This window comes from Pongo abelii, chromosome 9 (assembly GCF_028885655.2).
Source record: "Pongo abelii isolate AG06213 chromosome 9, NHGRI_mPonAbe1-v2.0_pri, whole genome shotgun sequence".
Lineage (NCBI taxonomy): Eukaryota > Metazoa > Chordata > Mammalia > Primates > Hominidae > Pongo > Pongo abelii.
The window spans coordinates 919,118-946,712 of NC_071994.2; the positions used below are offsets into that span (position 1 = coordinate 919,118).

General features: G+C 61.3%; 1 protein-coding gene across 1 annotated transcript; it reads right to left on the reverse strand.

Annotated features, from left to right (window-relative positions):
- Window positions 1–145: 145 nt before the first annotated feature.
- Window positions 146–27,595, reverse strand: LOC100440362 (mucin-6). Its single transcript, XM_054523996.1, has 33 exons — window positions 27,544–27,595; window positions 24,007–24,069; window positions 22,787–23,027; window positions 22,581–22,707; window positions 22,151–22,241; window positions 21,855–21,964; window positions 21,480–21,687; window positions 21,112–21,234; window positions 20,474–20,594; window positions 20,206–20,344; window positions 20,024–20,128; window positions 19,867–19,939; window positions 19,624–19,761; window positions 19,204–19,365; window positions 18,941–19,035; window positions 18,661–18,793; window positions 18,245–18,494; window positions 18,118–18,170; window positions 17,918–18,027; window positions 17,304–17,455; window positions 16,977–17,118; window positions 16,782–16,892; window positions 16,167–16,352; window positions 15,829–16,068; window positions 14,932–15,088; window positions 14,495–14,638; window positions 12,269–12,331; window positions 11,738–11,788; window positions 11,138–11,305; window positions 10,323–10,544; window positions 9,591–9,818; window positions 1,113–2,012; window positions 146–345 (listed from the first exon to the last, which is right to left on the reverse strand). Exons 1-33 carry the CDS (start codon window positions 27,593–27,595, stop codon window positions 146–148), a joined length of 5,358 nt encoding a protein of 1,785 aa, XP_054379971.1.

A 27,595-nucleotide genomic window follows, 5' to 3' on the forward strand; every position in this document is an offset into this window, starting at 1 on the left:
GGGACTGCTCCGTGTAGGTGGGGAGTGTGTGGTGAAGGTTGTGGGTAGCCTGTTGCTGGTGGCCGAGGTGGTGTGGGCCACAGGGGTTCTGGTGGATGTACTGGTGGGTTTGGGGGTGATGTTGGTGATGAAAGTTGGGGTGACTTCAGGATGGCGTGTGGAGGAAGTGTGTGAATGTAGGGATGTAGAGGTTTTGGCTGTGCTGACTGAGCTCAGGGCTTGGCTGGTCCCACTGGTGGTCGGCGTCATTGGTGGGGCTGTGTGGGTGGGTCCTGTGGCCTTGAGTGTTGTCGGTGGAGGAACAGTGCCTGTTGGCGTTGAGTGGATGGAGGCAGAAGTGGACATCTGTGCGTGGGTAGGGGTGATGACTGTGTGAGTACTTGGAGTCACCAAGGAGGTGGAGAAAGGTGGAAGGTGAGTGGGAAGTGTGGTCTGAGGGTGTGATGGGGTTGGATAGGTAGTGGTGGTCTGGAAGGATGTTGCAGTCATAGGACCTGTGTAAGAGATGGGACTGCTCCCTGTAGGTGGGGAGTGTGTGGCGAAGGGTGTGGGTAGCCTGCTGCTGGTGGCTGATGTGGTGTGGGCCACAGGGGTGCCGGTTCCTGTACTGGTGGGATTGGGGGTGATGGTGGTAGAAGTTGGGGTGACTTCAGGATGGTGTGTGGAGGAAGTGTGTGAATGTAGGGATGTAGAGGTTTTGGCTGTGCTAAATGAGCTCCGGTCTTGGCTAGTCCCGCTGGTGGTCGGCGTCATTGGTGGGGCTGTGTGGGTGGACCCTGTGGCCTTGAGAGTTGTCGGTGGAGGAATGGTGCCTGTTGGCGTTGAGTGGATGGAGGCAGAAGTGGACATCTGTGCGTGGCTAGTAGTGATGACTGTGTGAGTACTTGGAGTCACCAAGGAGGTGGAGAAAGATGGAACGTGAGTGGGAAGTGTGGTCTGAGGGTGTGATTGGGTTGGATACGTAGTGGTGGTGTGGAAGGACGTTGCAGTCATAGGACCTATGGAAGAGAAGGGACTGCTCCCTGTAGGTGGGGAGTGTGTGGTAAAGGATGTGGGTAGCCTGCTGCTGGTGGCTGAGGTGGTGTGGGCCACAGGGGTGCCGGTTCCTGTACTGGTGGGGTTGGGGGTGATGTTGGTGGTAGAAGTTGGGGTGACTTCAGGATGGTGTGTGGAGGAAGTGTGTGAATGTAAGGATGTAGAGGTTTTGGCCGTGCTGAATGAGCTCGGGGCTTGGCTGGTCCCACTGGTGGTTGGCGTCATCGGTGGGGCTGTGTGGGTGGACCCTGTGGCCTTGAGCGTTGTCGGTGGAGGAATGGTGCCTGTTGGCGTTGAGTGGATGGAGCCAGAAGTGGACATCTGTGCGTGGGTAGGAGTGATGACTGTGTGAGTAGTTGGAGTCACCAAGGAGGTGGAGAAAGGTGGAATGTGAGTGAGAAGTGTGGTCTGAAGGTGTGATGGGGTTGGATAGGTCGTGGTGGTCTGGAAGGATGTTGCAGTGACAGGACCTGTGGAAGAGATGGGACTGCTCCCTGTAGGTGGGGAGTGTGTGGTGAAGGGTGTGGGTAGCCTGCTGCTGGTGGCCGAGGTGGTGTGGGCCACAGGGGTTCTGGTGGCTGTACTGGTGGGGTTGGGGGTGATGGTGGTGGTGGTAGTTGGGGTGACTTCAGGATGGTGTGTGGAGGAAGTATGTGAATGTAAGGATGTAGAGGTTTTGGCTGTGCTGACTGAGCTCGGGGCTTGGCTCGTCCCGGTGGTGGTCGGCGTCATTGGTGGGGCTGTGTGGGTGGACCCTGTGGCCTTGAGCGTTGTCGGTGGAGGAACGGTACCTGTTGGCGTTGAGTGGTTGGAGGCAGAAGTGGACATCTGTGCGTGGGTAGGAGTGATGACTGTGTGAGTACTTGGAGTCACCAAGGAGGTGGAGAAAGGTGGAACGTGAGTGGGAAGTGTGGTCTGAAGGTGTGATGGGGTTGGATAGGTAGTGGTGGTCTGGAAGGATGTTGCAGTCATAGGACCTGTGTAAGAGATGGGACTGCTCCCTGTAGGTGAGGAGTGTGTGGCGAAGGGTGTGGGTAGCCTGCTGCTGGTGGCTGACGTGGTATGGGCCACAGGGGTGCCGGTTCCTGTACTGGTGGGATTGGGGGTGATGGTGGTAGAAGTTGGGGTGACTTCAGGATGGCGTGTGGAGGAAGTGTGTGAATGTAGGGATGTAGAGGTTTTGGCTGTGCTAAATGAGCTCAGGGCTTGGCTGGTCCCACTGGTGGTCGGCGTCATTGGTGGGACTGTGTGGGTGGACCCTGTGGCCTTGAGCGTTGTCGGTGGAGGAGTGGTGCCTGTTGGCGTTGAGTGGATGGAGGCAGAAGTGGACATCTGTGCGTGGGTAGGGGTGATGACTGTGTGAGTACTTGGAGTCACCAAGGAGGTGGAGAAAGGTGGAACGTGAGTGGGAAGTGTGGTCTGAAGGTGTGATGGGGTTGGATAGGTAGTGGTAGTCTGGAAGGATGTTGCAGTGACAGGACCTGTGGAAGAGATGGGACTGCTCCCTGTAGGTGGGGAGTGTGTGGTGACGGGTGTGGGTAGCCTGCTGCTGGTGGCCGAGGTGGTGTGGGCCACAGGGGTTCTGGTGCCTGTACTGGTGGGGTTGGGGGTGATGGTGGTGGTGGAAGTTGGGGTGACTTCAGGATGGTGTGTGGAGGAAGTATGTGAATGTAAGGATGTAGAGGTTTTGGCTGTGCTGACTGAGCTCGGGGCTTGGCTCGTCCCGGTGGTGGTCGGCGTCATTGGTGGGGCTGTGTGGGTGGACCCTGTGGCCTTGAGCGTTGTTGGTGGAGGAACGGTACCTGTTGGCGTTGAGTGGATGGAGGCAGAAGTGGACATCTCTGCGTGGGTAGGGGTGATGACTGTGTGAGTAGTTGGAGTCACTAAGGAGGTGGAGAAAGATGGAACGTGAGTGGGAAGTGTGGTCTGAAGGTGTGATGGGGTTAGATAGGTCGTGTTGGTCTGGAAGGATGTTGCAGTGACAGGAGCTGTGGAAGAGATGGGACTGCTCCCTGTTGGTGGGGAGTGTGTGGTGAAGGGTGTGGGTAGCCTGCTGCTGGTGGCCGAGGTGGTGTGGGCCACAGGGGTTCTGGTGGCTGTACTGGTGGGTTTGGGGGTGATGTTGGTGGTAGAAGTTGGGGTGACTTCAGGATGGTGTGTGGAGGAAGTGGGTGAATGTAGGGATGTAGAGGTTTTGGCTGTGCTGAATGAGCTTGGGGCTTGGCTGGTCCCACTGTTGGTCGGCGTCATCGGTCGGGCTGTGTGGGTGGACCCTGTGGCCTTGAGCGTTGTCGGTGGAGGAGTGGTGCCTGTTGGCGTTGAGTGGATGGAGGCAGAAGTGGACATCTGTGCATGGGTAGGGGTGATGACTGTGTGAGTAGTTGGAGTCACCAAGGAGGTGGAGAAAGGTGGAATGTGAGTGGGAAGTGTGGTCTGAAGGTGTGATGGGGTTGGATAGGTCGTGGTGGTCTGGAAGGATGTTGCAGTGACAGGACCTGACGAAGAGATGGGACTGCTCCCTGTAGGTGGAGAGTGTGTGGTGAAGGGTGTGGGTAGCCTGCTGCTGGTGGCCGAGGTGTGGGCCACAGGGGTGCCGGTTCCTGTACTGGTGGGATTGGGGGTGACGGTGGTAGAAGTTGGGGTGACTTCAGGATGGTGTGTGGAGGAAGTGTGTGAATGTAAGGAGGTAGAGGTTTTGGCTGTGCTGAATGAGCTCGGGGCTTGGCTGGTCCCACTGGTGGTCAGCGTCGTTGCTGGGGCTGTGTGGGTGGACCCTGTGGCCTTGAGCGTTGTCGGTGGAGGAGTGGTGCCTGTTGGCGTTGAGTGGATGGAGGCAGAAGCGGACATCTGTGCGTGGCTACGGGTGATGACTGTGTGAGTAGTTGGGGTCACCAAGGAGGTGGAGAAAGGTGGAATGTGAGTGGGAAGTGTGGTCTGAAGGTGTGATGGGGTTGGATAGGTCGTGGTGGTCTGGAAGGATGTTGCAGTGAAAGGACCTGTGTAAGAGATGGGACTGCTCCGTGTAGGTGGGGAGTGTGTATTGAAGGGTGTGGGTAGCCTGCTGCTGGTGGCCGAGGTGGTGTGGGCCACAGGGGTTCTGGTGGGTGTACTGGTGGGTTTGGGGGTGATGGTGATGGAAGTTGGGGTGACTTCAGGATGGCGTGTGGAGGAAGTGTGTGAATGTAGGGATGTAGAGGTTTTGGCTGTGCTGACTGAGCTCAGGGCTTGGCTGGTCCCACTGGTGGTCGGCGTCATTGGTGGGGCTGTGTGGGTGGGCCCTGTGGCCTTGAGCGTTGTCGGTGGAGGAACGGTACCTGTTGGCGTTGAGTGGATGGAGGCAGAAGTGGACATCTGTGCGTGGGTAGGAGTGATGACTGTGTGAGTACTTAGAGTCACCGAGGAGGTGGAGAAAGATGGAAGGTGAGTGGGAAGTGTGGTCTGAGGGTGTGATGGGGTTGGATAGGTAGTGGTGGTCTGGAAGGATGTTGCAGTCATAGGACCTGTGTAAGAGATGGGACTGCTCCCTGTAGGTGAGGAGTGTGTGGCGAAGGGTGTGGGTAGCCTGCTGCTGGTGGCTGACGTGCTGTGGGCCACAGGGGTGCCGGTTCCTGTACTGGTGGGGTTGGGGGTGATGGTGGTGGTGGAAGTTGGGGTGACTTCAGGATGGTGTGTGGAGGAAGTGTGTGAATGTAAGGATGTAGAGGTTTTGGCTGTGCTGACTGAGCTCGGGGCTTGGCTCGTCCCGGTGGTGGTCGGCGTCATTGGTGGGGCTGTGTGGGTGGACCCTGTGGCCTTGAGCGTTGTTGGTGGAGGAACGGTACCTGTTGGCGTTAAGTGGTTGGAGGCAGAAGTGGATATCTGTGCGTGGCTAGGGGTGATGACTGTGTGAGTAGTTGGAGTCACCAAGGAGGTGGAGAAAGATGGAACGTGAGTGGGAAGTGTGGTCTGAAGGTGTGATGGGGTTAGATAGGTCGTGTTGGTCTGGAAGGATGTTGCAGTGACAGGACCTGTGTAAGAGATGGGACTGCTCCCTGTAGGTGGGGTGTGTGTGGCGAAGGGTGTGGGTAGCCTGCTGCTGGTGGCTGACGTGGTGTGGGCCACAGGGGTGCCGGTTCCTGTACTGGTGGGATTGGGGGTGATGGTGGTAGAAGTTGGGGTGACTTCAGGATGGTGTGTGGAGGAAGTGTGTGAATGTAGGGATGTAGAGGTTTTGGCTGTGCTAAATGAGCTCTGGGCTTGGCTAGTCCCGCTGGTGGTCGGCGTCATTGGTGGGGCTGTGTGGGTGGACCCTGTGGCCTTGAGAGTTGTCGGTGGAGGAACGGTGCCTGTTGGCATTGAGTGGATGGAGGCAGAAGTGGACATCTGTGTGTGGCTAGTAGTGATGACTGTGTGAGTACTTGGAGTCACCAAGGAGGTGGAGAAAGATGGAACGTGAGTGGGAAGTGTGGTCTGAGGGTGTGATTGGGTTGGATACGTAATGGTGGTGTGGAAGGACGTTGCAGTCATAGGACCTTTGGAAGAGAAGGGACTGCTCCCTGTAGGTGGGGAGTGTGTGTTGAAGGGTGTGGGTAGCCTGCTGCTGGTGGCCGAGGTGGTGTGGGCCACAGGGGTTCTGGTGGCTGTACTGGTGGGGTTGGGGGTGATGTTGGTGGTGGAAGTTGGGGTGACTTCAGGATGATGTGTGGAGGAAGTGTGTGAATGTAAGGAGGTAGAGGTTTTGGCTGTGCTGACTGAGCTCGGGGCTTGGCTGGTCCCACTGGTGGTCGGCGTCATTGGTGGGGCTGTATGGGTGGATGCTGTGGCCTTGAGCGTTGTCGGTGGAGGAATGGTACCTGTTGGCGTTGAGTGGGTGGAAGCAGAAGTGGACATCTGTGCGTGGCTAGGGGTGATGACTGTGTGAGTAGTTGGAGTCACCAAGGAGGTGGAGAAAGATGGAACGTGAGTGGGAAGTGTGGTCTGAAGGTGTGATGGGGTTGGATAGGTCGTGGTGGTCTGGAAGGATGTTGCAGTGACAGGACCTGTGGAAGAGATGGGACTGCTCCCTGTAGGTGGGGAGTGTGTGGTGACGGGTGTGGGTAGCCTGCTGCTGGTGGCCGTGGTGGTGTGGGCCACAGGGGTTCTGGTGGCTGTACTGGTGGGTTTGGGGGTGATGTTGGTGGTAGAAGTTGGGGTGACTTCAGGATGGCGTGTGGAGGAAGTGTGTGAATGTAGGGATGTAGAGGTTTTGGCTGTGCTGACTGAACTCGGGGCTTGGCTGGTCCCACTGGTGGTCTGCGTCATTGGTGGGGCTGTGTGGGTGGACCCTGTGGCCGTGAGCGTTGTCGGTGGAGGAACGGTGCCTGTTGGCGTTGAGTGGATGGAGGCAGAAGTGGATATCTGTGCGTGGGTAGGAGTGATGACTGTGTGAGTACTTGGAGTCACCAAGGAGGTGGAGAAAGGTGGAAGGTGAGTGGGAAGTGTGGTCTGAGGGTGTGATGGGGTTGGATAGGTCATGGTAGTCTGGAAGGATGTTGCAGTCATAGGACTTGTGGAAGAGAAAGGACTGCTCCCTGTAGGTGAGGAGTGTGTGGCGAAGGGTGTGGGTAGCCTGCTGCTGGTGGCTGACGTGGTGTGGGCCATAGGGGTGCCGGTTCCTGTACTGGTGGGATTGGGGGTGATGGTTGTAGAAGTTGGGGTGATTTCAGGATGGTGTGTGAAGGAAGTGTGTGAATGTAAGGATGTAGAGGTTTTGGCTGTTGTAAATGAGCTAAGGGCTTGGCTAGTCCCGCTGGTGGTCGGCGTCATTGGTGGGGCTGTGTGGGTGGACCCTGTGGCCTTGAGAGTTGTCGGTGGAGGAACGGTGCCTGTTGGCATTGAGTGGATGGAGGCAGAAGTGGACATCTGTGTGTGGCTAGTAGTGATGACTGTGTGAGTACTTGGAGTCACCAAGGAGGTGGAGAAAGGTGGAACATGAGTGGGAAGTGTGGTCTGAGGGTATGATGGTGTTGGATAGGTAGTTGTGGTCTGGAAGGATGTTGCTGTCATAGGACCTGTGGAAGAGAGAGGACCGGTTTCCGTAGTTGGGGAGTGTGTGGTGAAGCGTGTGGGTGGCCTGCTGCTGGTGGCTGAGGTGGTGTTGGCCACAGGGGTGTTCGTTCCTGTACTGGTGGGCTTGGGAGTATTGGTGGTGGTAGAAGTTGGGGTGATTTCTGGATGATGTGTGGAGGAAGCGTGTGAGTGGAGCGATGTCAAGGTTTTGGCTGTGCTGAGGGAGTTGTGGGCTTGGCTGGTCCCACTGGTGGTCCCCGTCATTGGTGGGGCTGTGTGGGTGGACCCTGTGGCCTTGATCGTTGTTGATGAAGGAACGGTGCCTGTTGGCGTTGAGGGGATGGAAGTGGATGTAGACATCTGTGCGTGGGTAGGGGTGATGACTGTGTGAGTACTTAGAGTCACCAGCGAGGTGGAGAAAGGTGGAATGTGAGTGGGAAGTGTGGTCTGAGGGTGTGATGGGGTTGGATGGGTAGTGGTGGTCTGGAAGGATGTTGCAGTCATAGGACCTGTGGAAGAGACGTGAGTGCTCCCTGTAGGTGGAGAGTGTGTGGTGAAGGTTGTGGGTAGCGTGTTGCTGGTGGCCGAAGTGGTATGGGCCACAGGGGTGCTGGTTCCTGCACTAGTGGACTTGGGAGTAATGTTGGTGGTAGAAGTTGGTGTGGTTTCAGGATGGTGTGTGGAGGAAGCATGTGAGTGGAGAGATGTAGAGGTTTTGGCTGTGCTGAATGAGTTGTGAGCTTTGCTTGTGTGAATAATGGTCCCCGTCATTGGTGGGCTTGTGTGTGTTGACCCTGTGGCCGTGCGCGTTGTCAGTGGAGGAACGGTGCCTGTTGGCGTTGAGTGGATGGAGGCAGAAGTGGACATTTGTGCGTGGGTAGGAGTGATGACTGTGTGAGTACTTGGAGTCACTGATGAGGTGGAGAAAGGTGGAACATGAGTGGGAAGTGTGGTTTGAGGGTGTGATGGGGTTGGATAGGTCATGGTGGTCTTGATGTATGTTGCAGTCATAGGACCTGTGGAAGTGATGGGACTGTTCCCTGTAGGTGGGGAGTGTGTGCTGAAGGGTGTGGGTGCGCTTCTGCTGGTGGCCAAGGTGGTGTGGGTCACAGGGGTGCTGGTGTCTGTACTGGTGGACTTGGGAGTAATCGTGGTGGTAGAAGTTGGGGTGACTTCTGGATGGTGTGTGGAGGAAGCATGTGAGTGGAGGGATGTAGAGGTTTTGGCTGTGCTGAAGGAGCTTTGGGCTTGGCTGGTCCTATTGGTGGTTGCTGTCATTGGTGGGACTGTGTGGGTGGACCTTGTGGCCTTGACTGTTGTTTGTGGAGGAATGGTGCCTGTTGGCGTTGAATGCATATAGGTGGAGGTGGACATCTGTGCGTGGGTAGGGATGATGACTGGGTGAGTACTTGGGTTCACCAAGGAGGTGGAGAAAGGTGGAACGTGAGTGGGAAGTGTAGTCTGAAGGTGTGATGGGGTTGGATGGGTAGTGGTGGTCTTGAAGGATGTTGTAGTCATAGGACCTGTGGAAGAGCTGGGTCTGCTCCCCGAAGGTGAATGTGTGGTGAAGGATGTGTGTGGCTCACTGATGGTGACCGAGGTGGTGTGGGCCACAGAGGTGCTGGTTCCTGCACTAGTGAACTTGGGAGTAATGTTGGTGGTAGAAGTTGGTGCGGTTTCCGGATGGTGTGTGGAGGAAGCATGTGAGAGGACGGATGTAGAGGTTTTGGCTGTGCTGAATGAGCTGTGGGCTTCGGTGGTCTGAATGGTGGTCCCTGTCATCGGTGAGGCTGTGTGTGTGGACCCTGTGGCCGTGAGCGTTGTCAGTGGAGGAATGGTACCTGTTGGCATTGAGTGGATCGCGGCAGAAGTGGACATCTGTGCGTGGGTAGGGGTGATGACTGTGTGAGTACTTGGAGTCACTGACGAGCTGGAGAAAGGTGGAACGTGAGTGGGAAGTGTGGTCTGAGGGTGTGATGGGGTTGGATAGGTAGTGGTGGTCTGGAAGGGTGTTGGAGTCATAGGACCTATGGAAGAGAGGGGACTACTCTCTGTAGCTGGGGAGTGTGTGGTGAAGGGTGGCCTGCTGCTGGTGGCTGAGGTGGTGTGGGCCGCAGGGGTTCCGGTGCCTGTACTAGTGGGGTTGGGAGTAATGGTGGTGGTAGAAGTTGTGGTGATTTCTGGATGATGTGTGGAGGAAGCATGTGAGAGGAGGGATGTAGAGGTTTTGGCTGTGCTGAAGGAGCTGTGGACTTGGCTGGTCCCACTGGTGGTCACTGTCATCGGTGGGGCTGTGTGGGTGGACCCTGTGGCCATGAGCGTTGTCGGTGGAGGAATGGTGCCTGTTGACATTGAGTGGATGGAGGCAGAAGTGGACATCTGTGGGTGGGTAGGGGTGATGACTGTGTGAGTACTTGGAGTCACCGACGAGGTGGAGAAAGGTGGAACGTGAGTGGGAAGAGTGGTCTGAGGGTGTGATGGGGTTGGATAGGTCGTGGTGGTCTGGAAGGATGTTGCAGTCATAGGACCTGTGGAAGCGACAGGACTCCCCTTCGTAGGTGGGGAGTGTGTGGTGTGTGGGGTTTGGGGCGTTGTGTATTCAGTAGTCGTTCTTGTATGAGTCGTCTCTGTGGCTGTGGGCCTCGTGGGTTGTCCTGGCTGTGGGGTGGTTGGGCCTGTGGTGCTTGCTGGGGTTGGACGTGGGCCTGTCGTCTGGGTGGCCGTTGTTCCTGGCAGTTCCTGGTTGGTCGATTTTGCTGTGGGAATTGGTGAAGTTGTCATCGTTATTGTTTTTGTTTCTCTATGCTGACCTCCACTGGCCCGTTCTTTTGTCTGTGTCACCTTTTTCTTGCCTGTGTGTGTCTCTGGTCCTGTGATGTGGCCCCTGCTGGGCACTCCAGCCTGCCCCAGTGTCTCCATCTTACCTGGACCTGCTCCGCATCCTGCCCTGAGCTGAGTGCTGACTCCTTCAGTGCAGCTGCCGCTCTGTGACTGGAACCCAGGCCCTACTTTATCCTCTTCTGGCTCCCTGTGGCCCTGGTGGTGGCCCCTGCCCTCCTGCACCTCTGCTCCCTAGGCCTGCCTCTGTGGGTGCCAGGCAGCCCTCCTCGCCTCCAGCTCCAGCCTCCACTGTTGGGCTGCCTTCCCGCTTGCCCTCTGGGAAATACGGGGTCTCCTTTGTGGCTGAATCACTGAATGTGAGCTGGAGGTGGGACTGGGTGCCTTCGGGAGTGCTGGCATCCCATGGCGCCGTGACTTACGCAGCGTGGGGCTTGTCCCTGATGTGGCTGGGGTTGGTAATGTCACCGTGGTCCGTGTTGTGGACTGAGCTGTGGACGTCGTGGCTGGGCTGGCGGTCGATGCCGTGGCTCTGGTTGTGGCCTGGGTCACTGTGGGTTTTGTGGCTGTCGATCTCAGTGTGGCTGTGGGAGGCAGTCCTGATGTGGCTTGTGGGGTGACGGCCGTGGTTGGTCTAGGTGGTTCTGCGGAGGACAGCCGCCCGGGACATCCCCTTGCTGTGGGCCTGCATCTCGAAGGCTTGTGTCCCAGCCCCCTGCCCTGCTTCTGGGATCCCTGGCCTGCTGTCCGGGACTCAGCCTCCTTGGAGGGGCTCTTCCTCTTGCCTTTGTTAGGTCCTCCCGCCGTACTCCTGGCTGTGGTGGCCAGAGCTGGGGCAGTGACCACATGCTTATGGGGCTGCGACTGCTCCTGCGCCCACCCTTGCTTAGCTGAGCGGACTGTCGTCCTGTCCCCTCCAGGGTCCCTGGGCAGCAGACTGGGCCCTGCTCGGTGTGGGGCAGGGGCAGGCTGCCTGGCAGAGGCCCTGCAGGTCCCACACGGTTTCTAGTGACAGCAGCCAGCAGCAAGGAATGCCCCATGCCATGACCAGCTTGTCTTTAAAAGTTTTTCTGAAAAATCCCCAGTTTGGCTCCCAAGCATAGGAAATTCTATGCTGAGAATCTGCTTAGTGGCAGATCTGAGCCAGGAAGCAGGGCCATCCCTGAGCCCACCCCAGATGTGTACCTAGGACCCCCTGAAGCTGCCCTCTCCATGGGCTCAGCTGGAGGCTCCTTACCTCCCGAGGAGGCTGTGGGCTTGGAGGATGTGAGCGTAGCTGGAAGGAGGGGTGTCTGGGTGGGGCTGGCCGGGGTGCGATTAGAGCTGGGTGAGGGTCTGGTGGAGCTGAGAAGCCCGATGGTGGTGGAGGTTCCCGTCGTGGGCCAGACTTGTGTGGGCCGTGAGCCTGGGTGGGCGGACATGCCATCAGGGCTGCAGGGCACTGGCACATCCTTGGGGAGCACCCTCCCCTCTGCCTGCTTGGCCCTGAAGCCGGGCAGCCCTGCAGGGGCCGATATGCTGGTCACGCAGTTGAGGGCTGGCCCGTGGCCCTCTGAGTGCAGCCTGGCTCCTGGCTGGGCCTTCTGCATGGCGGGGGTCACCTGTTGAGGCCCCACTCTGTGCTCATCTGTGGGTCCAGCCAGGGCCACGGGGACCAGGCTGCTTCCTTGCTATGGGCTGAGCTCCTCCCCGACTCTGATTGCCAGGTTAGACCTGGAAAGGGCACAGGTACTGCCTGCCCCCTCCCTGCTTCCCACCCGACAGATTTGTCCAGGGAGCCGAGGGGAGCCCAGGAAAGGGCCTGCGTCACCTTGGCACCTAGCGTGCGTGCAATCACCTGTGGTGGGCGGCTGCGGCGTGGTGGGCGGCTGCGGCGTGGTGGGCGGCGCTGCAAGAAGACGGGGTCAGCTCCCTGTGGTTCTCTAAGCCTCCCCACCCCGCGGGGCCTCTGGGAACTCCGAGGGCCCGAGTCAGAGACGCTCACCAAGGCTGTGGTGGAGGGGACTGGAGGGGCTGGGAGCCCACCCTCCCCTCTCTCCCTTTCTCCTTCCCAGGGTGATTCCCACTCTCTACCCCAGGCACCCTGGCAGGCCTGGTGAGGGTAGGGGGAGCTGGGAGCTGGTGGAAGAGGGGACGGGAGGGCCCAATGGGGTTCAGTGCTGTGTTTTTTTCTCTCTGCTGCCATGGGCTGGAGGCTGCCTGAGTCTCTGGAGATCCAAGGGGCCAGGGTCCTGGAGAGTGGAGTCCCAGAGCTCACGTAAGGGCTCACAGCCCCCGAGGGCTCTCTCCCTTGTTTGTGGGACGCGGACGTGCTTTCTTCCTGCGTGCAGGCAGGGGCAGGGTTCTCAGGGCAGCCGACTGGACTTACTGCAGGGCATGCACACCCCCTCCTCGTGGTCGAAGTACTCATCCTGGGAGCAGTTGTAGCAGCCTAAGGTGGAGAACAGCCAGGCTCTGTGTGACCGGTGGCCAGCCAGGCCCACCTGCGTGTTTCCTGCCCTGGCGGCCTCCTTCCTCTCTGCCTTTTTTTTTTTTTTTTTTTTTTGAGACAGAGTCTCGCTCTGTCGCCCAGGCTGGAGTGCAGTGGCGCGATCTTAGCTCACTGCAACCTCTGCCTCCTGGATTTACATGATTCTCCTGCCTCAGCCTCCCAAGTAGCTGCGATTACAGGCACGTGCCATGACGCCTGGCTAATTTTTGTATTTTTAGTAGTGATGGGGCTTCGCCATGTTGGCCAGGCTGGTCTCAAACTCTTGACCTCAGGTGATCTTCCTGCCTCGGCCTCCCAGAGTGCTGGGATTACATTTTCACCCGCGCACCTTGCTCTGAGCCCCTCCTTTCCTGCCATGCTTTCCTCAGGCCTTGGTCTCTCATCCCCTGCTTATCACCTGGGGCTGGGGCTTCAGTGCCATCTTCCAGTTCTCACCTCTCCCTGGACCTCAGACATTGGCCCATCTTCTGTGCTCCCCGATGCAGGTGCCCTGCATTGCCCTCCTGAGCCCCAACACATCTGTCGCCTGTGTGTCCGGATGGCTCCAGACACCACCCTCCTCCACCGCTTGGGCCAGGACCTGTTAATCCCAGGACTCTCTGCATTCAGACCTCTGCCTTAGGGCAGCCACAGGCCTCACAAAGACCCCTGCCTCCCGGCCACACCCCACCCCACACGTTTGTGTACCCCACACCCCTCTGCAGCCCCGCGCCCCTCACTCGCTCCCTCTGCCCTCTGCAGCTCTGCGCCCCTCACTCGCTCCCTCTGCCTCTGCAGCCCCGCACCCCTCACTCTCTCCCTCTGCCCTCTGCCCTCTGCAGCCCCGCGCCCCTCACTTGCTCGCTCTGCCCGCTGCCCTGACTTTCTCAAGGGTTCTGGGCACAAGGCTGCTCCTGGCTGCTCCTCTGGACACTTTCCTGGCTCCCCTCCTCACCTTTCCCATCCTCGCCTTCACATCTGCCTCCCACCAAGGGCCCCAACCACCCTGTGTGGCACGGAAGCCTGTGGCTCTCCCACCCCAGCCTGCCTTCCTCCCCTCCATGATGGGCGCCTTGGCTGACACTGGGTCTGCCTCCTTAAGCACCTCTCCCTGGCTGGGAGGGAAGCTCCAGGGTGCAGGACTGTTTGTTTTGTGTAAGGCCAGGTCCCCTGACCTGGAACCGGCCTGGAGGACAGAGGTGCTCAGGACGCATCTGCTGAGTGACTGTGTGTGTGAAAGAATGAATGTGCAGATGAATGAATGCATGAATGTGCATGTGTGTATGAGCGAATGTGCATGAATGAATAAGCAAGCATGAAGGAATAAGCAAGCATGAATGTATGAATATGTGTGAATGAATGAATATGTGTGAATGAATGCATGGGTGAATGTGTGAATGAGTGTGCGTGAATGAATGTTGAATGAATGTGTGTGAATCTGCATGGGTGAATGTGTGAATGAGTGTGCGTGAATGAATGAATGAATGTGCATGAATGTGCATGCTTGTGCATGAGTGAACGAATGTGCATAAATGAATGCATGAATCTGCGTGAATGTGCATGAATGTGCGTGAGTGAATGTGTGAGCATGAATAAATGTGTATGAATGTGTTGAGTGAATGTGCGTGAATGAATGTGAATGTATGAGCATGAATATGTTGAGTGTGCGTGAGTGAATGAGTGTGAATGGATGTGTGTGGAGTGAATGGGTGTGAATGTGCGTGAATGTGCGTGAGTATGCGTGAGTGAATGTGCGTGAATGAATGCATGAATCTGTGAATGTGACTGTGTGAATGAGTGTGAATGAATGTGGAGTGAATGTGAATGAATGTGCAGGAATGAATGTGTGTGAATGAATGTGCATGAGTGTGTGTGAGTAGATGAACAAATGTGCGTGAATGAATGAATATGTGTGAATGAATGTGCATGAATCTGCATGAATGAATGTGAATGTGCGTGAGTGAATGTGTGTGATGAATGAATGTGTACAAATTAATGAATGTGTGTGAGTTAATGAGCATGAATGAATGTGTGTGTGAATGAATGTGTGTGAATGAATGAATGTGCATGAATGAGTGAATGGGTCCCCCTGTGTATCTGCGTTGCCTCCCCGCCACCTGGCACCTTCGATGTTGCTGCCTGGGACGCTCTGTGGCTGGCTGGGGCAGAGGCAGGGCTGGTAGTGCCACGTGCAGTTGACCTCCTGTGTGTACTGGTACTCGCCATGGCCGTCCTGCGTGTGCGTGTTGTAGAAGCCGCAGTAGATGGCTGGGAGGAAGGGAGCCGTCAGCTGGTGGGGTTCCTGGCCCTGGCCCTGGCCCTGACCCGGTGGTTCCCTGGACATGCGTGGAACCTGAGCGTGGGCGGGGAAGGTCTGGGCCCTCTTGGTGAAGCCTCCCCTGGGCAGCTGGGGGCTGCGGGAGGGCCAGGGTGGCCCTGCAGGGCACAGCCCGGCGCCTGTCCAGGGAGAGGGGCCTGTGGGCAAGGGCAGCCCTGCGCCGGCCCTTAGTGGCGCCGGGTGGCAGGGGCTGGAGCAACCTGTGGGTGGGGTGGTCACTCACGGCAGAAGGCCGGGGTCCTCCAGTCCACGCACACACCCTTGTCCAGACAGGCTTGGGCGTAGGCAGCCACGGCATCGCACAGACACTCACAGTCCCCGCCACTGTCACACCCACATGCGTCGCGCACGCAGGCCTCGTAGTAGGGCAGGTGGTATACCTGCAGGGGCGTGTGCCAGTCAGTGTCTGGCCGTCGGGGGATGGCGGGGCACCAGGCTCTGCCACCTGCAGGGCCCTCAGTGTGGTCAGGCTGGAGTGTGGCGGTAAGGGCGCTGGGACTGGGTGAGCGGCACCACGTGGACCTCAGCCCTGACCGCCAGCCATGCTCCCGGAGCCGATGCTGCCACGGAGGCCTGACCCGAGCTCGCGCCTTGAGACCCGCCGTCGGGACCAAGATGCCGCTGCCGCTAACCATGGCCACTGCAGCCCCGCCCAGGGTCTCCGCTCCCCCTACGTCACGCTCACATTCAGCGGGCCAGTGCCATGCTGTTCCACCGCGGGGTGCCCCCATCCTCTCAGTTCTTACTGCGCCGCGATGGCCGGATCACACCCTGGGCTGGGAAGTGCACACCCTGCATCCTGGAGGTCTCCCTGACCACCGGCTCCTGAGCAGGGGGCCCACCAGGCGATGCTGCCCCAGGGGACTCGTGGCACTGTCTGGGGGTGCTATTGGCATCTGGTGAGTGGAGGCCAGGGGACTGCTAAACAGCCACGGTGCACGAGTTGGCCCCACATCAGGTCCCTGCACTCAGGCAGAGGGTGTGAACCTCTCTGCCCCCTGACCTGGCTGGTCTGGGATCCCATGGAGGGAGAACCGTGCCTGGCTTCCCCACCCCCTCCCCCGCCCCCACCGGACATTTGTGGAGGGGCAGGCGCACAGCCCTCGTGCCCGGTGCCCACCTTGCTGTGGCAGGCGGCAAAGGTCTGGCTGTTGATGATGCTGCACTTGCGCTCGGCCCAGGAGCGCCGGAAGGCATTGAGACTGCAGGGGTCCGCCACGAAGCTCACGTCCCCGCACAGCGGGCTCTCCTTCCACGAGTTCACAAACTCCAGCTCGCTGGACGCCACATACCTGCTGCGCGTCTCGAAGTCGTCCTTCATGTTCCCATTGAAGTTGCCACACAAGCCGCAGAGGGGATCCTGCAGGCAGCGGCATCAGGCCGGGCCCAGGGGCCGTGCCATCTGTCTCCACCCCTGCGTCAGGGAGGGCCTGGGAGGACGCAGAGGGCGTGCGGTACCTGGGAGGCACGGGCGATCCTGATGAGGACGGTCATGTGCCTGTTCCAGATTAGCGTCAGGTTGTAACTCCCGGGGACGCTGATGTCCACGACAAGGCTCAGCGCACCTGGCGTCACCCCGAGGTGCACGTGGGGCTCCTCCCCGGTTACCGTGTAGTTTCTGTCCGCCAGCACCACGGACAGGCCCTGTGGGGTGGGGTTGGCATAGGACTGCCTGTCTGTCTCCCCTGGCCCCTGGCACGGCCGTGCTGGACTGAGCCCTTGGAGACAGAGCTGCCCAGGTCTGTTAAGGCCGTGCACAGAAGCGCCTGCTGAGAGCCAGCTCGGGGCAGAAGGCCCTGGAACAGGGCTGAGGGCTGAAGCTCAGGCTTCCTGGAGAGTCCCTCCCCTCTGCCTGGGAGACATTCCGCAGCCCCTGAAACCTTGTGGGGGACAAGCACCCCTGGTCCTGAGCGTCTGGCCGGGGAGGGGCAGCAGGCACCCCTCAAGGAGAGGCAGGCGGGGAGGGCTGCACCTTGGGGCAGGACCTGGAGGCTCCAGTGGGCGGGATCCAGCTGTGTGGCAGGGGCCCCCTACCGCCCGTCCTGCCCTGCCAGAGTCTGCCAGGCTGCTCACCCCCAGGAAGATCTTGACGGCCCGTGAGCATGTGACCCCGGAGTTCCCACAGATGACGTTCTCTGTCAGGATCTTGAAGGTGGGCTGTGAATCGTTGACGCCACAGCCGTCCTGCAGGGAGAGGGTGCTGAGGAGGAGCCCTGGAGGCCGTGCCTCTGGGTCCCCGGCCCCTGCGGCTCCGCGCCCGGTGGTTACCGTGGCCAGGATGTACTCGCAGTTACCGTCGAATACGAAGCGCTGGCCGTCGAAAGTGATGACGTGGCCCTCCCCGTAGAGGGTGCAGGTGGACGGGCAGTGGGTGCCCTGCTGGCAGGCCCACCTCCCCCTCGAGCAGGTGCTGTGGAGACAGCAGGTGTGGGTGGCGGGCCCGCGGCCCTCCTGCCATACTGGGTGTGGTCCCTGGAGAGGCCAGACTGCACCTCTGGATGCGCCCGCCTCTGGGACAGCCCCACCCCAGGCAGCCCCCGCCTTCCCCAGACAGCCCCAGGAGCCCAGGGCATCTGAAGTGAGGCTTTGTCTCACCAGGTTCTGCAGTCAGTGTGGAGCTCAGCTCCTCCAGGGTAGGAGACCCCTGAGAACTCACACGGGCACTCCTCAGGGGGCACACACTGCCCGTCGGCATTCTCGTAGAGGCCCTCGGCGCAGACACAGCCAGGCTCACACTTGGTGGGCACCTGGAGGGAGGCAGGTCAGCGGCTCCTGGGAGGGTGGCCTCAGCCAGCCGCTGCCCAGCCCTGGGCCCCTCTGAGACTGCCTGGCGTGTCTCCCAGGCCCTCTCCCCGAATACAGCCCTGCTCTGTGGCCTTTGTGGGCAGCTGGGCTTACTGCCTTAGCAAAGCTTCCCCCACCTCGTGGAAGGTCCTGGGACCCAGTGCACACGGCTGGGCTGCTGTACCCACCCCCACACGTGGGCAGCCCACCCTCCCCAAGCTGGTGCCCACTGTCCTTAGGGAGCCCTGCAGATGAGCCCCCGGGGCCTCCAGCTGCCCAGCCACAGGGCCGCTCCCACCTCATGGCCAGCCCCAGGCACCCGCCACAGGGCAGAACGCAGCCGGGTCTCCCAGAGTTCTGTGGAAACCCCCTCATGGCTCAGCTGGGGCCCGGGCATTGTCCCCGCTCCTCACGCGCCCCCTTACGCAGGCAACACCGGTGGCCAGCATCTGGCATGTGGGGGCACAGGCCGCCCCAAACTTGTTCTCGGAGGACTGGCTGCAGGACTTGAAAGTCTTAGGGGCCTGGCAGGAGGCTGCAGGAAAGAGGGGTGCGCAGTCAGGACACTCAGAGGAAACCGGGGCCCCTCACAGTCCCAGCCTGCGGCCAGCGCTGGTGTACGTACCCAGGAACATCTGTGGCCGCTGCGGGCAACTCAGCCGCCCGTTGATGCAGTGGCTGCAAGAGAGAGGCTGCGTGAGTCCCCGGGGCCTGGCAGGGAACCCCCGCCTGGCCCCTGTCTGGTCTCTCACCAGGTGACACCATTGATGACGGTGGACTGCTCGGCCAGGATGAACTTGTAACCCTCCAGTGTGCACGGGCACTGGGCCTTGCGTACACACTGGCCCTTGTGGTTCAGGTAGGTGCCATCGGGGCAGTTGCAACCGTCCACGGGCACTGTGCTGTGGTGGCACTCGGTGGCACGGTCCGACAGCGACAGGCAGGTGCGCTCACAGGCTTGGCTGTTGTAGCTGAAGGTGGTGTTACCCGTGCAGGGGATGGCTGTGGGGGACCCGGGCATCAGACCCTCCGGGAGGGGTGGCCGGGAGGGCAATCTCGGGTTCCCCTGCCTGCCGGGCACTGCAGAACCTCAGACCTTGGGGCCCCAGGACACCCCCTCGTGAGCCCAGCCTGCCATGACCCCGCTTAAGCCCCGTCGGGCACTTACTGCAGTTGTCCACACTGCTTCTCCAGCCCCAGAGCAGGACGCCCCGAGAGGAGCAGGCGTGTACGTAGTCGCCCAGGGCGGCGCAGATGTGGGGAAATGTCTCTTCATAGTTGCAGGCCTGGTACACGCACCTCTGCGGGCAGAGAGCCAACATGGGCTGGTGGCAGGCACCCTGCCCTGGGGACGTGGGGGTCCCAAACCTATGCCCTTGGGTGCCTGAGACCTTGTCAGCCACCACGGCCTCCCCTGCAGCCCTCCCAAGACACCCTTGGGCCCTCACCTTGTAGAAGGGCGCAGGGTTCACTGTGGCGTGGCACCTCTCAAACACCGTGCCTGTCCTCAGCAGCACGGAGCAGTGGGTCTCCGCACACACCTCTGGGGACGACAGGCCCGGCCGTGAGTCCCGGCCCCTCGCCATTCCAGCCACGGCTCCTCCCAGGGACCCCCCACCCTGGCAGCTGGGCCTGTGGTTGAGTCCAGGGGTCTGTCAGAACCGTGGGCGCTGGAGGGGGCAGCCAGGGGAGTGGGGGGTCGGACACTCACTGTTGAGCTGGCTCATGGAGCAGGGGTCAGTCTCACGCTCCAGAGCGGCCGGACAGTTCCCCGCCCGCCAGGAGTCCACAAACAGCGAGGCGGTGCCCTCGGCGATACCCACGCTGGTGGTGAAGTCATCCGTCGTGTCCCCGTTGAAGTTGCCGCAGAGCCCTGAGCCGGCGGGGCGTGAGCTCGACTTGAGCCCATCCCTCCCACACCCATTCCTGCCCACACACCCTGGAGCTCCCGTCCTTCCTCTAGCAGCGCCCTGGGTGAGAGGCTGCGCGGGCCACACGTGCCTGTTACCCCCGGGGGCTCCCCGGACACAGAGGGTTGTGTGAACCTCTCTTGGACCTTTCTCCTGCCCTGGTCACGGCCAGGCCCTGTCGGGATGAGGCAGCAGGGCCACCTGGAGGGGCAGGGACTCACCTCTGGTGTGACCTCTGAACTGGGGCCCAACAGTGACGTAGGCCTGGAAGATGGGGCGCAGCTGGACCACGAGCTCCAGCCCGAAGCTGGTGGCCATCTGGAGGTGGGTGGACGTCTGCCTGAAGACCGTGATGTTGCCTGCAGGACGCAGTGCTCAGTGGGCCGTCTGGGTTCCCTCCCCGCCCACTGCAGCCCGCCCCGAAGGCACAGCTCTGGGGGGCCACGGACTGGGCCAGGACGTACGAGTCTTGTACGGCAGCCACTTGGCTTCTCCGTTGTTGGTGACCACCTCGTCCTGAGAGATCACGATTTTGTCCTGGAGAGAGGGTGGCCCGAGTCAGGGGGCAGGCACCAGGGAGCGGAGCCCTGCTGGCAGGGACGGGTGCAGGAAAGGCCTTACCTGCCTGGAGAGGTAGACAACAGCTACCAGGGAGGTCTCGGAGTGTGAGAAGCCGGACTTGTCATACACAGCCATGAGGGCACCATCCTCGGGAAGCTGGGGGCTCTGCGAGGGGGTGGGGCTCAGATACGGGTGGGGTCATGGGGAGTGCCCCTCCCCACGGGCCACAGGGCTTGTCCTACCTGGAGGAGGATGTAGGTGCAGCTGCCGTGGAAGCGGTAGGGCCTGGCGTCGAACGTGGTGACAAAGGAGCCACCTTCCAGGGAGCAGTGGCCGGGGCACGGCCGCTCCGTGCACGCCCAGCGGCCCAGGGTGCACCGGCTGTGGATGAGCATGGGGGCAGTGGCATGGTGGGCAGGGCTGCTGGAGCCGGACAGCACACCCCTGCCCGCCCTAGGCCAGTGGAACTCCTGACGGCCGGCCAGAGCCCCCCCACAGTGCCTCACTCACCAGGTTTGGCAGGCAGCTATTGTGACCTCCCCGGGGGCATACATGGCGCCGTTGAGCACACAGGGGCACTGGGTGACGGGCACGCAGGTGTGGTTATTGGAGAGGTCATTCAGGACCGTACCTGAAGGAGAGGGTCTTCTTGGGGCTTGGGTGGGACTGACCGCCTCCCATTCTCCCCCTCCCTGGCTCCAGGGAGACACCCCCTCCAGCCTGGGCCGTGACTTCTCTCTCCAGCTGCACTTGCGTTCACAACTCTATGCCAGGCCCTGGGCGTGCACAGCCCCTCGTGCCAATGTGCCCGGCCCAGGTTCCTGGTGAGTGGTGGCCTCCAGCAGGCAGGGACGTGTAACTGTCCCTTGGGCCCGGCTCAAACCCTGCCTTCTCTCGGCAGCTCCCAGACCCCAGTGAGCAGCCCTCACCACCCAGGGGTTTGCAGGGGTGGCTATGGCTGGAGGACCTGCAGGCTGTAAGCATCCAGGCGGGAAAAGCCTGTCCCAGGGCAAGAGGCGCCGGAGCTGGGACTCAGACGGCAGAATGTTGGGGTGAGCCGGGTCGGGGTGGGTGGGGTCCGACGTCCCCTTGTTCCTGGGCTCTCTCCAGGGGTCCCGGGGAGAGCGAGTGCCTGCGACTGCCCTCACCTTCCGGGCAGAAGCACCCGAAGGTGCAGGAGCTGGAGCAGCTGTGCTGTGGGTTGGAGCAGGTCTTCACGCAGGCCGAGCCGCACTCCTGGTACACCTGGTTGGCCGGGCACTGACCCACGGCTGTGGGCACACGCGGCTCCGGTGAGAGGGTCCCACCCCTCCACCCCCCCCACCCCTCCCTGCCCCACCCCAGCTTGGTGGAGGACTTAGCCCAGCCCCTCCTCCATCTAGAAGCAGCAGCGAGGACCTCCTGTCTCTCAGACCAGGAGGGATGCAGGCGTCACGTCAGGCAGTCCAGGGGCTGGGAGAGCTGGGTCTGGAGCCCTCGGCCTCCCTGCCCCTCCCTGTCCCTTCCCTGGACTCACAGCACAGGCCAGGGCCCCGCCAGCGGCGGACGGGTTGGCCCACCATGCTGCACCGGCGGGAGTACTCGGACAGGGTGGCGCAGCTGCTGTTCTGAGGGCCTGGCTGGGTGGCTGTGGCCACGTCCGCCTGGCAGCTTAGCACGAAGGGTTCCTTGGACACGCTGCACTCAGGGGCCACCAGGGTCAGCAGCTGGGTGCAGATCTGGGCCTGGGGGGGGCCACTCAGGGTCACGGGGGCAAAGGCCACACCACATGCCACCACGACTAGGGAGGTCGGGCAGGGCGTCTGTGATGGGGCTGCTTGTGGGGGCCCTCGGTGGTCTCAGCGACCCTGTCAGACCTGGGGTCAGCCCCACCTGGAGCCCCCTTGCTTACGTGCTGGGCCTGCCGGACGTGGGTGCTGGGGATGTCCTCGAAGGTGCAGATCTCGCCAGGGTCGTCCAGCTTCTGGAGGGCAGCGAACTTGTGGGGTTCCAGGAACTTGCCTGGGGGTGCAGAACGGGGGTCAGCACTGTGGGGGCTGGGCCTCAGAGGCCCCCTTGCCCTGCCCCCCACCTAGAGGCCCCCAGCCCTGCCCCCCACCTACCCTCCTTGCTCAGAACAGAGGCCTCCCAGCCCTGGCCCCACCTAGAGGCCCCCCCAGAGGCCCCCCCAGTCCTGACCCCACCTACCCTCCTCACTGACAAACTCGTTGGTCACCTTCCCGTCAAAGTTCCCGCAGAGCCCGCACATCTGACCCACGTACTTCCGCTCCACCAGAACCTGCAGGAGACGGCTCTGCTGGGGGCCGGGGGGCCCCTCATCCGCTGTGGAGGGCTCTCAATTCCTGCTCCTGGACCTAGAGCCCCCACCATCCCCCCACCTGCTCGTCTGCCTCTTCTTATGGGACTGTAATTTTCCAGTGGAGAAGCCGAGTCACCCACAAAACCCAGTCCTGGCTCATGTTGCTGGCCGGGGGTCAGCACTGCTTGGCACAAAGGGCCTGCCTGCATGGCAGCCTGAGGGCTGGCCGGGACCCCCGAGGAGGGCAGCCCCTCCCGAGTCCCACCTGCCCCACAGTGCTGCAGGTCTCCAGGCCCACCCTGGCCCCTCTCTCCTCACCATGAGGTGGCTGTCAGGACCCCACACAACTTCCAGCTCCAGCTCCAGCTGCTTGGCCACCAGCCGCACGCTCTGGCCGAAGGGTGTGATCTGGAGTCCATTGCTGGTATAGGGCAGGCTGATAACCCTGTGGGGTGAGGGCAGTCGGTGGTTGCCCCTCAGTCCTTTGGCCCCCGAGCCCCCGGGCCCCGGCCCACCTGACCTACCCGATGTCCTTGACTGAGATGGTGGCTTCGCTCACAGTGACGACGGAGGCCCCCAGCTCCACGATGATCCGTGAGATGCTCCCATCTGGGCCTCGCCGCAGCTGGACACTGAAGGTGGGGAAGGCATCCTTGCAGGTGGCCGCGAAGATGTAGTTGCACGTCCCCGAGAAGTCGTACACATGGTGGTCGAATGTGGAGAAGTGACCAGCCCCCCACGTGGAGCACTGGCCTTTGTCCGGGGCTGCAGAGAGAGCAGTGCTCACACAGCTCTGTGTCCCCACCATCCGGGCCAGGCAGGGCTAGGGCAGGCAGAGAGGTCACTCGTCTCCTGGGGCCGGGGTTTTTGAGTTGGGGCCAGGCTGTGGAAACCCCAGACATCCGATGAACCTGAGTGCTATGGTATATGCCTGGCCAGGAGTCAGCACCACTGTGGGCATATGTACACACGTCTGTGTGGGTACACGTATGTGTGGTGGGTGTGTGTGAACGTATGTGTGTGTTTCGGGGGTGTGTGCATATGTGTGTGTCAGGTGTGTCCATGTGTGCATTGTGGGTGTGTGGGAGGGCTGTGTAGACGTGTGATATATACCTGCATGTGTGTTGTGTGTGTGTGATTGTGCATGTTGCGTGCACGTGTGTGTTGTGTGAGCTGGGCATGTGTGTTGAGTGCATGTGTGTGCATGCTGGGTGTGTGCATGTGTGTGTTGGGTGCATGTCTCAGGTGTGTAGGGTGTATACATAGGGTGCATGTGCATGTGTGTGTAGGGTGTGTGTGTTGGGTGTGTGTGTTGGGTGCATGCACATGTGTAAGTCATGTGCGTGTTGTATGTGTGCATGTTTGCATGTCTGGGATGTGTGCATGGGTGTTGGGTGTGTGTGCGTGTCGGGTGTGTGTGTAGGTTATGTGTGTTGGGTGTGTGTGCATGTGTGTTGGGTTGTGTGTCTGTGTGTAGAGTGTGTGTTGGGTGTGTGTGTGACGTCTGCTCATGCATGTGTCATGTACATGTGTATGCATGTGTCAGGTGTGTGTGCATGTGTGTGTTGGGTATGTGTGCGTGTGATGGTTGCATGTGCATGTGTGTTCAGGTTGGTGCATGTATGTGTGTGTATGTATGTTGGATGTGTGTGTCTTGGGGGTGACCTGGGCTCTGGGCCCCTCTCTCCTGCACGCTGGGCCTGGGTGGTCTGGGCGGCAGGATCAGTGGCTGCCGTGTTCTTACCTGTCTGTGGAGAGTCCTTCAGCCTCTGGAGGCCTGGGCTGGTGTAGGGGGTGTTGGCCAGACCTGTGGGGATGGGACTCACAGTCGGTGTGGGGCTGCCCCATCGTCCCTGAGGGCGCTGCTCACCTCTGCTCAGGGCTCCTCCGCCCATTTCCCTGCACACACTGCATGTGAGAAGCGTCCATGGCCCGTGGGGCTCGAGGCCAAGCGCTTGGCCTCCCATGCTGTCCTTCACGAGCCCTAGCTTCCTCCCTGCTCTCGTTCACTTCCTCGTTCGTCCACGCAGTCCCAGTTCAGCCGTCAGCCCCTTGGGGTTTGGCAGACGATGGGCACCCTGTGTGCAGGGTACTTATCCCTGGGGCTTCTGGCCGGGGCGAGGAGGGGCTGGTGTGGGTGGCAGGGGCTTGACAGCAGAGCCGACAGAGCGGGCTGTGCCCACCTCCCCAGCTTGGCCGCCTGGTTTCCCTGAGGGGTCTGCACCAAGGCCCCACAGCCCGTTCTCCCTGCTCTCAGTGGCTCCGGGGCTCTAAACATGGCCACTTTCCTGCACATCAGCCTTGAGACAGCCTTGATGTCAGGCCTGGCACTGAGGCCACTGTTGTCAGAGAAACGTCCAGATATCCCAGTCACGGTGACTCCAGGGCAGTGCAGCGGGGGACGTCCCACCCTGACTCCCAGAGGCTGGGGTGGGGCCGACACCCCCGAGGTCCCACCCCCTTTACCCAGAGGGAGACTTCTCCCACCTCTGGGTAACTCCCCGGACCCTGCCTCCGGGACTGCGGCCCTTCCTGTAGCTCCCATGAGCCCCCAATGTCCGAGTGCTGGTGGGGCACTTAAGCAGGACCCGTGACCTCTCCAGACCCCTCTCGGGGCCGGGACCCTCCTTGCCCCTGCCCATTGGTTAGCAGTGCACTCACAGCACCTCCCTGCAGATGTAGCTCAGAGATCCCGTTCCTGCCACTCCCCACCTGTGCTCTCGCCCCAGGCTCTGCCCACTTTCTGGGACTTACTTGATGCTGCCCCCATTATTGCTGGACACCCGTGTCTCCGGTGACACAGGGTCAGGGGCCTGACAGCTGGGGGATGGTGTTACCCGCGGTCCAGGGAGGAGCCAGGCTGCCTGCCCCTTGGCCGCCTGGGTGAGTCCTCTCTGGCACAGGCAGGAGGTCGGGTATTTGAGTGACTGGATTTAAGGAGAATGCCAGCCTTGGCTATGTGGGACACATACTTGGCTGTGATCCCCTTTGGCCTTGAGATCGTTTTCTGATGGGCTGCACCTGGCTTATCCCCCGTGTAAGCTGAGTTTACTCCAGACTAGGGTGGGATGGCTCATGCTGGGCCCTGAGCCTGGCGAGCACCTACCCCTCACCCATCCCCCTCCTGGGGGTCCCAGTAGGTGTCGTGGTCCTCAGCCCCCTGCCATTCCTTCCAGGGATGATCCACAGGGCTCAGAAGCACCTGCTGTAGGAGTGTGCAGCACACCGAACCCTCAGCCACGGAACTCAGTGGTTCCTGGGACAGGGCCCTCGCTGGCCTCTGGTGGGGGAGGGGTGGGAGAGCTCTGAGCGAGAGGAGGCTAGGCCAGCACCTCTGGAGGCTGCAGAGCTGTGACCGGTCTCCCCTGGGCAGTGCCCCCTGCAACTCAGTTTCTCCACCTCTCAGATGGGGGATGGCACTTGGGGGCCGTCCCCGCTGCAGCACAGACACCTCGGGCCTGTGTTTCGGTGCCCTCGGCCCTGCCAGACTGGCTCCACTGCCCCGGGTGGGTGCCTCATTGCTGCGTCCCCTGTGCCCCCCGCTGCCCTCGCCCTGCCCCGCCCGCAGGAGACTCCCCGAGTCCACTGGCTCCAAGTCGGCTGCCTCCAGCTCTGTCTGAAGCCCCCCAGGAGGCTCCTGCATTCCTGCCCAGACTGGCTGTGCTTCCCCTCGGCTGATCCCTTGGCCAGGCCCATGGCATCTGGGTGGGTTGGTCCGCCACCCCCGGCCTCTCAGCCCCTGGATGAGCACGAGGTGGCAGGTGCGTGCTGTTCCTTCTGTACGCTTGGCAGCCGCCCACCCCTGCCTCCCGGCCCACCGCGGCCCAGGCCTGCAGCCCGGCTGTCTGACCCCACACTCTGCTGGCTGAGGCCCCTCCCATGTTGGCAGAGACGGCACTCAGAGATTATTTGCTGGGGTGACACCCCCACTTGGCCCTCCACCCTCTGCACTGCCCACAGCCCAGACCTCCAGCCTCCCTGGGCCTCACCACACCTCCCTCCCTGGCCCGAGGGACTAGGGGTCATGCTCTGCTGCAAGTTCAGCCCCACTTCCTGGCACTTGTCCCCAAGCTGTGCCAGGTGTGCAGGTGGGGGCCGGGGTCCCAAGCAGAGGGCACCACTGGGAGGGCTCAGAGACCCCCACATCTCCCATGGTTGAAGGGTGGTGCCCGGCGTGGTGGGGAGCAGGCTCAGAGACCCCCACATCTCCCACAGTTGAAGGGTGGTGCCCGGCGTGGTGGGGAGCGGGCTCAGAGACCCCCACATCTCCCACGGTTGAAAGGTGGTGCCCGGCATGGTGGGGAAGGGGTTTCAAGGGAAAGGGGGTGGGGTGGGCTTGGGGCGCCCTACAGTGGGGCACCCTTGGGGGGTCCCACTGTGCTCTGAGCCCGAGGCACCCAGATTGGCAGCAGCTCTGAGGGCGAGCTCTGTCCCGCCAGCGTCCACCCCAGGGGGCTCCCGGCTGTGGAGGAGGGTCAGGGGCCAGCTTGGAGAGGAAGGAGGAGCATGGAACACAGAGGCCCTTGGGCTGGTGCCTTGGTCGGCAAGAGGGGTCTCCCCAGGGCTTAGGCTGTGGCCACAGAGGGACCCCTTGGGGCTGGCTCCTTCTGGGAGCCTGGGGTGGGACTGGTGGCCACCTGCAGCAGCCGCAGGGCAGGTGGTTGGCAGAGGATCCAGGATGTCAGTCTCTCCTGGATCCTGCCTGAGCTGGGTAGGGGAGCGTGGGGGAGAGGGCAGGCTGCCTGCGGCGGTTCTGAGCCCAGGATGGCTGTACACCTTCCCCTCCTTTCCCCCAACGGCGGCCACACCAGGGGAGGCAGTGTCCCCCACTTCTGTAGACTAGGAAACAGAGGCCTAGGGCAGCAGAGACTGTGCCTCTGTCCCCCACACCCAGAGACCTCTCAGGACTCAGGACCCCGCTCGGGAAGGGAGAGCGCCAGGCCTGGGCACCAGCACATCTGCCCGCTGTTCCTGCGGGACCTCCGGACCCCACTCCAGCCGAGCGTCCTCCCCCTGCTGGCCGCTGTGCCAGCTCACAGGAGGGCATCCCTGCCCAGGCCCCATGGGGTTCCTGACCCCAACTGGCAGAGCCCAGCGCCGCGGCTGCTGGGGGTACCTGGGCCTGGCAGTGGGGGCTGGTCACGGAGCCAAGGTGGGGCCTCCCGTCCATCAGCGTCCATGTGGGCCGGCCGAGTTGGCGAGGCAAGAAGGCCCAGAGACCCCCGCACACAGGGCCCCTCTGAGGGCACCGCAGTGTCCGGCGCCCCTCGACCTCACTCACCAGCGCTGAGCAGGGCTCCGCAGCAGGACAGTAGCAGCCACAGCCGGAGCAT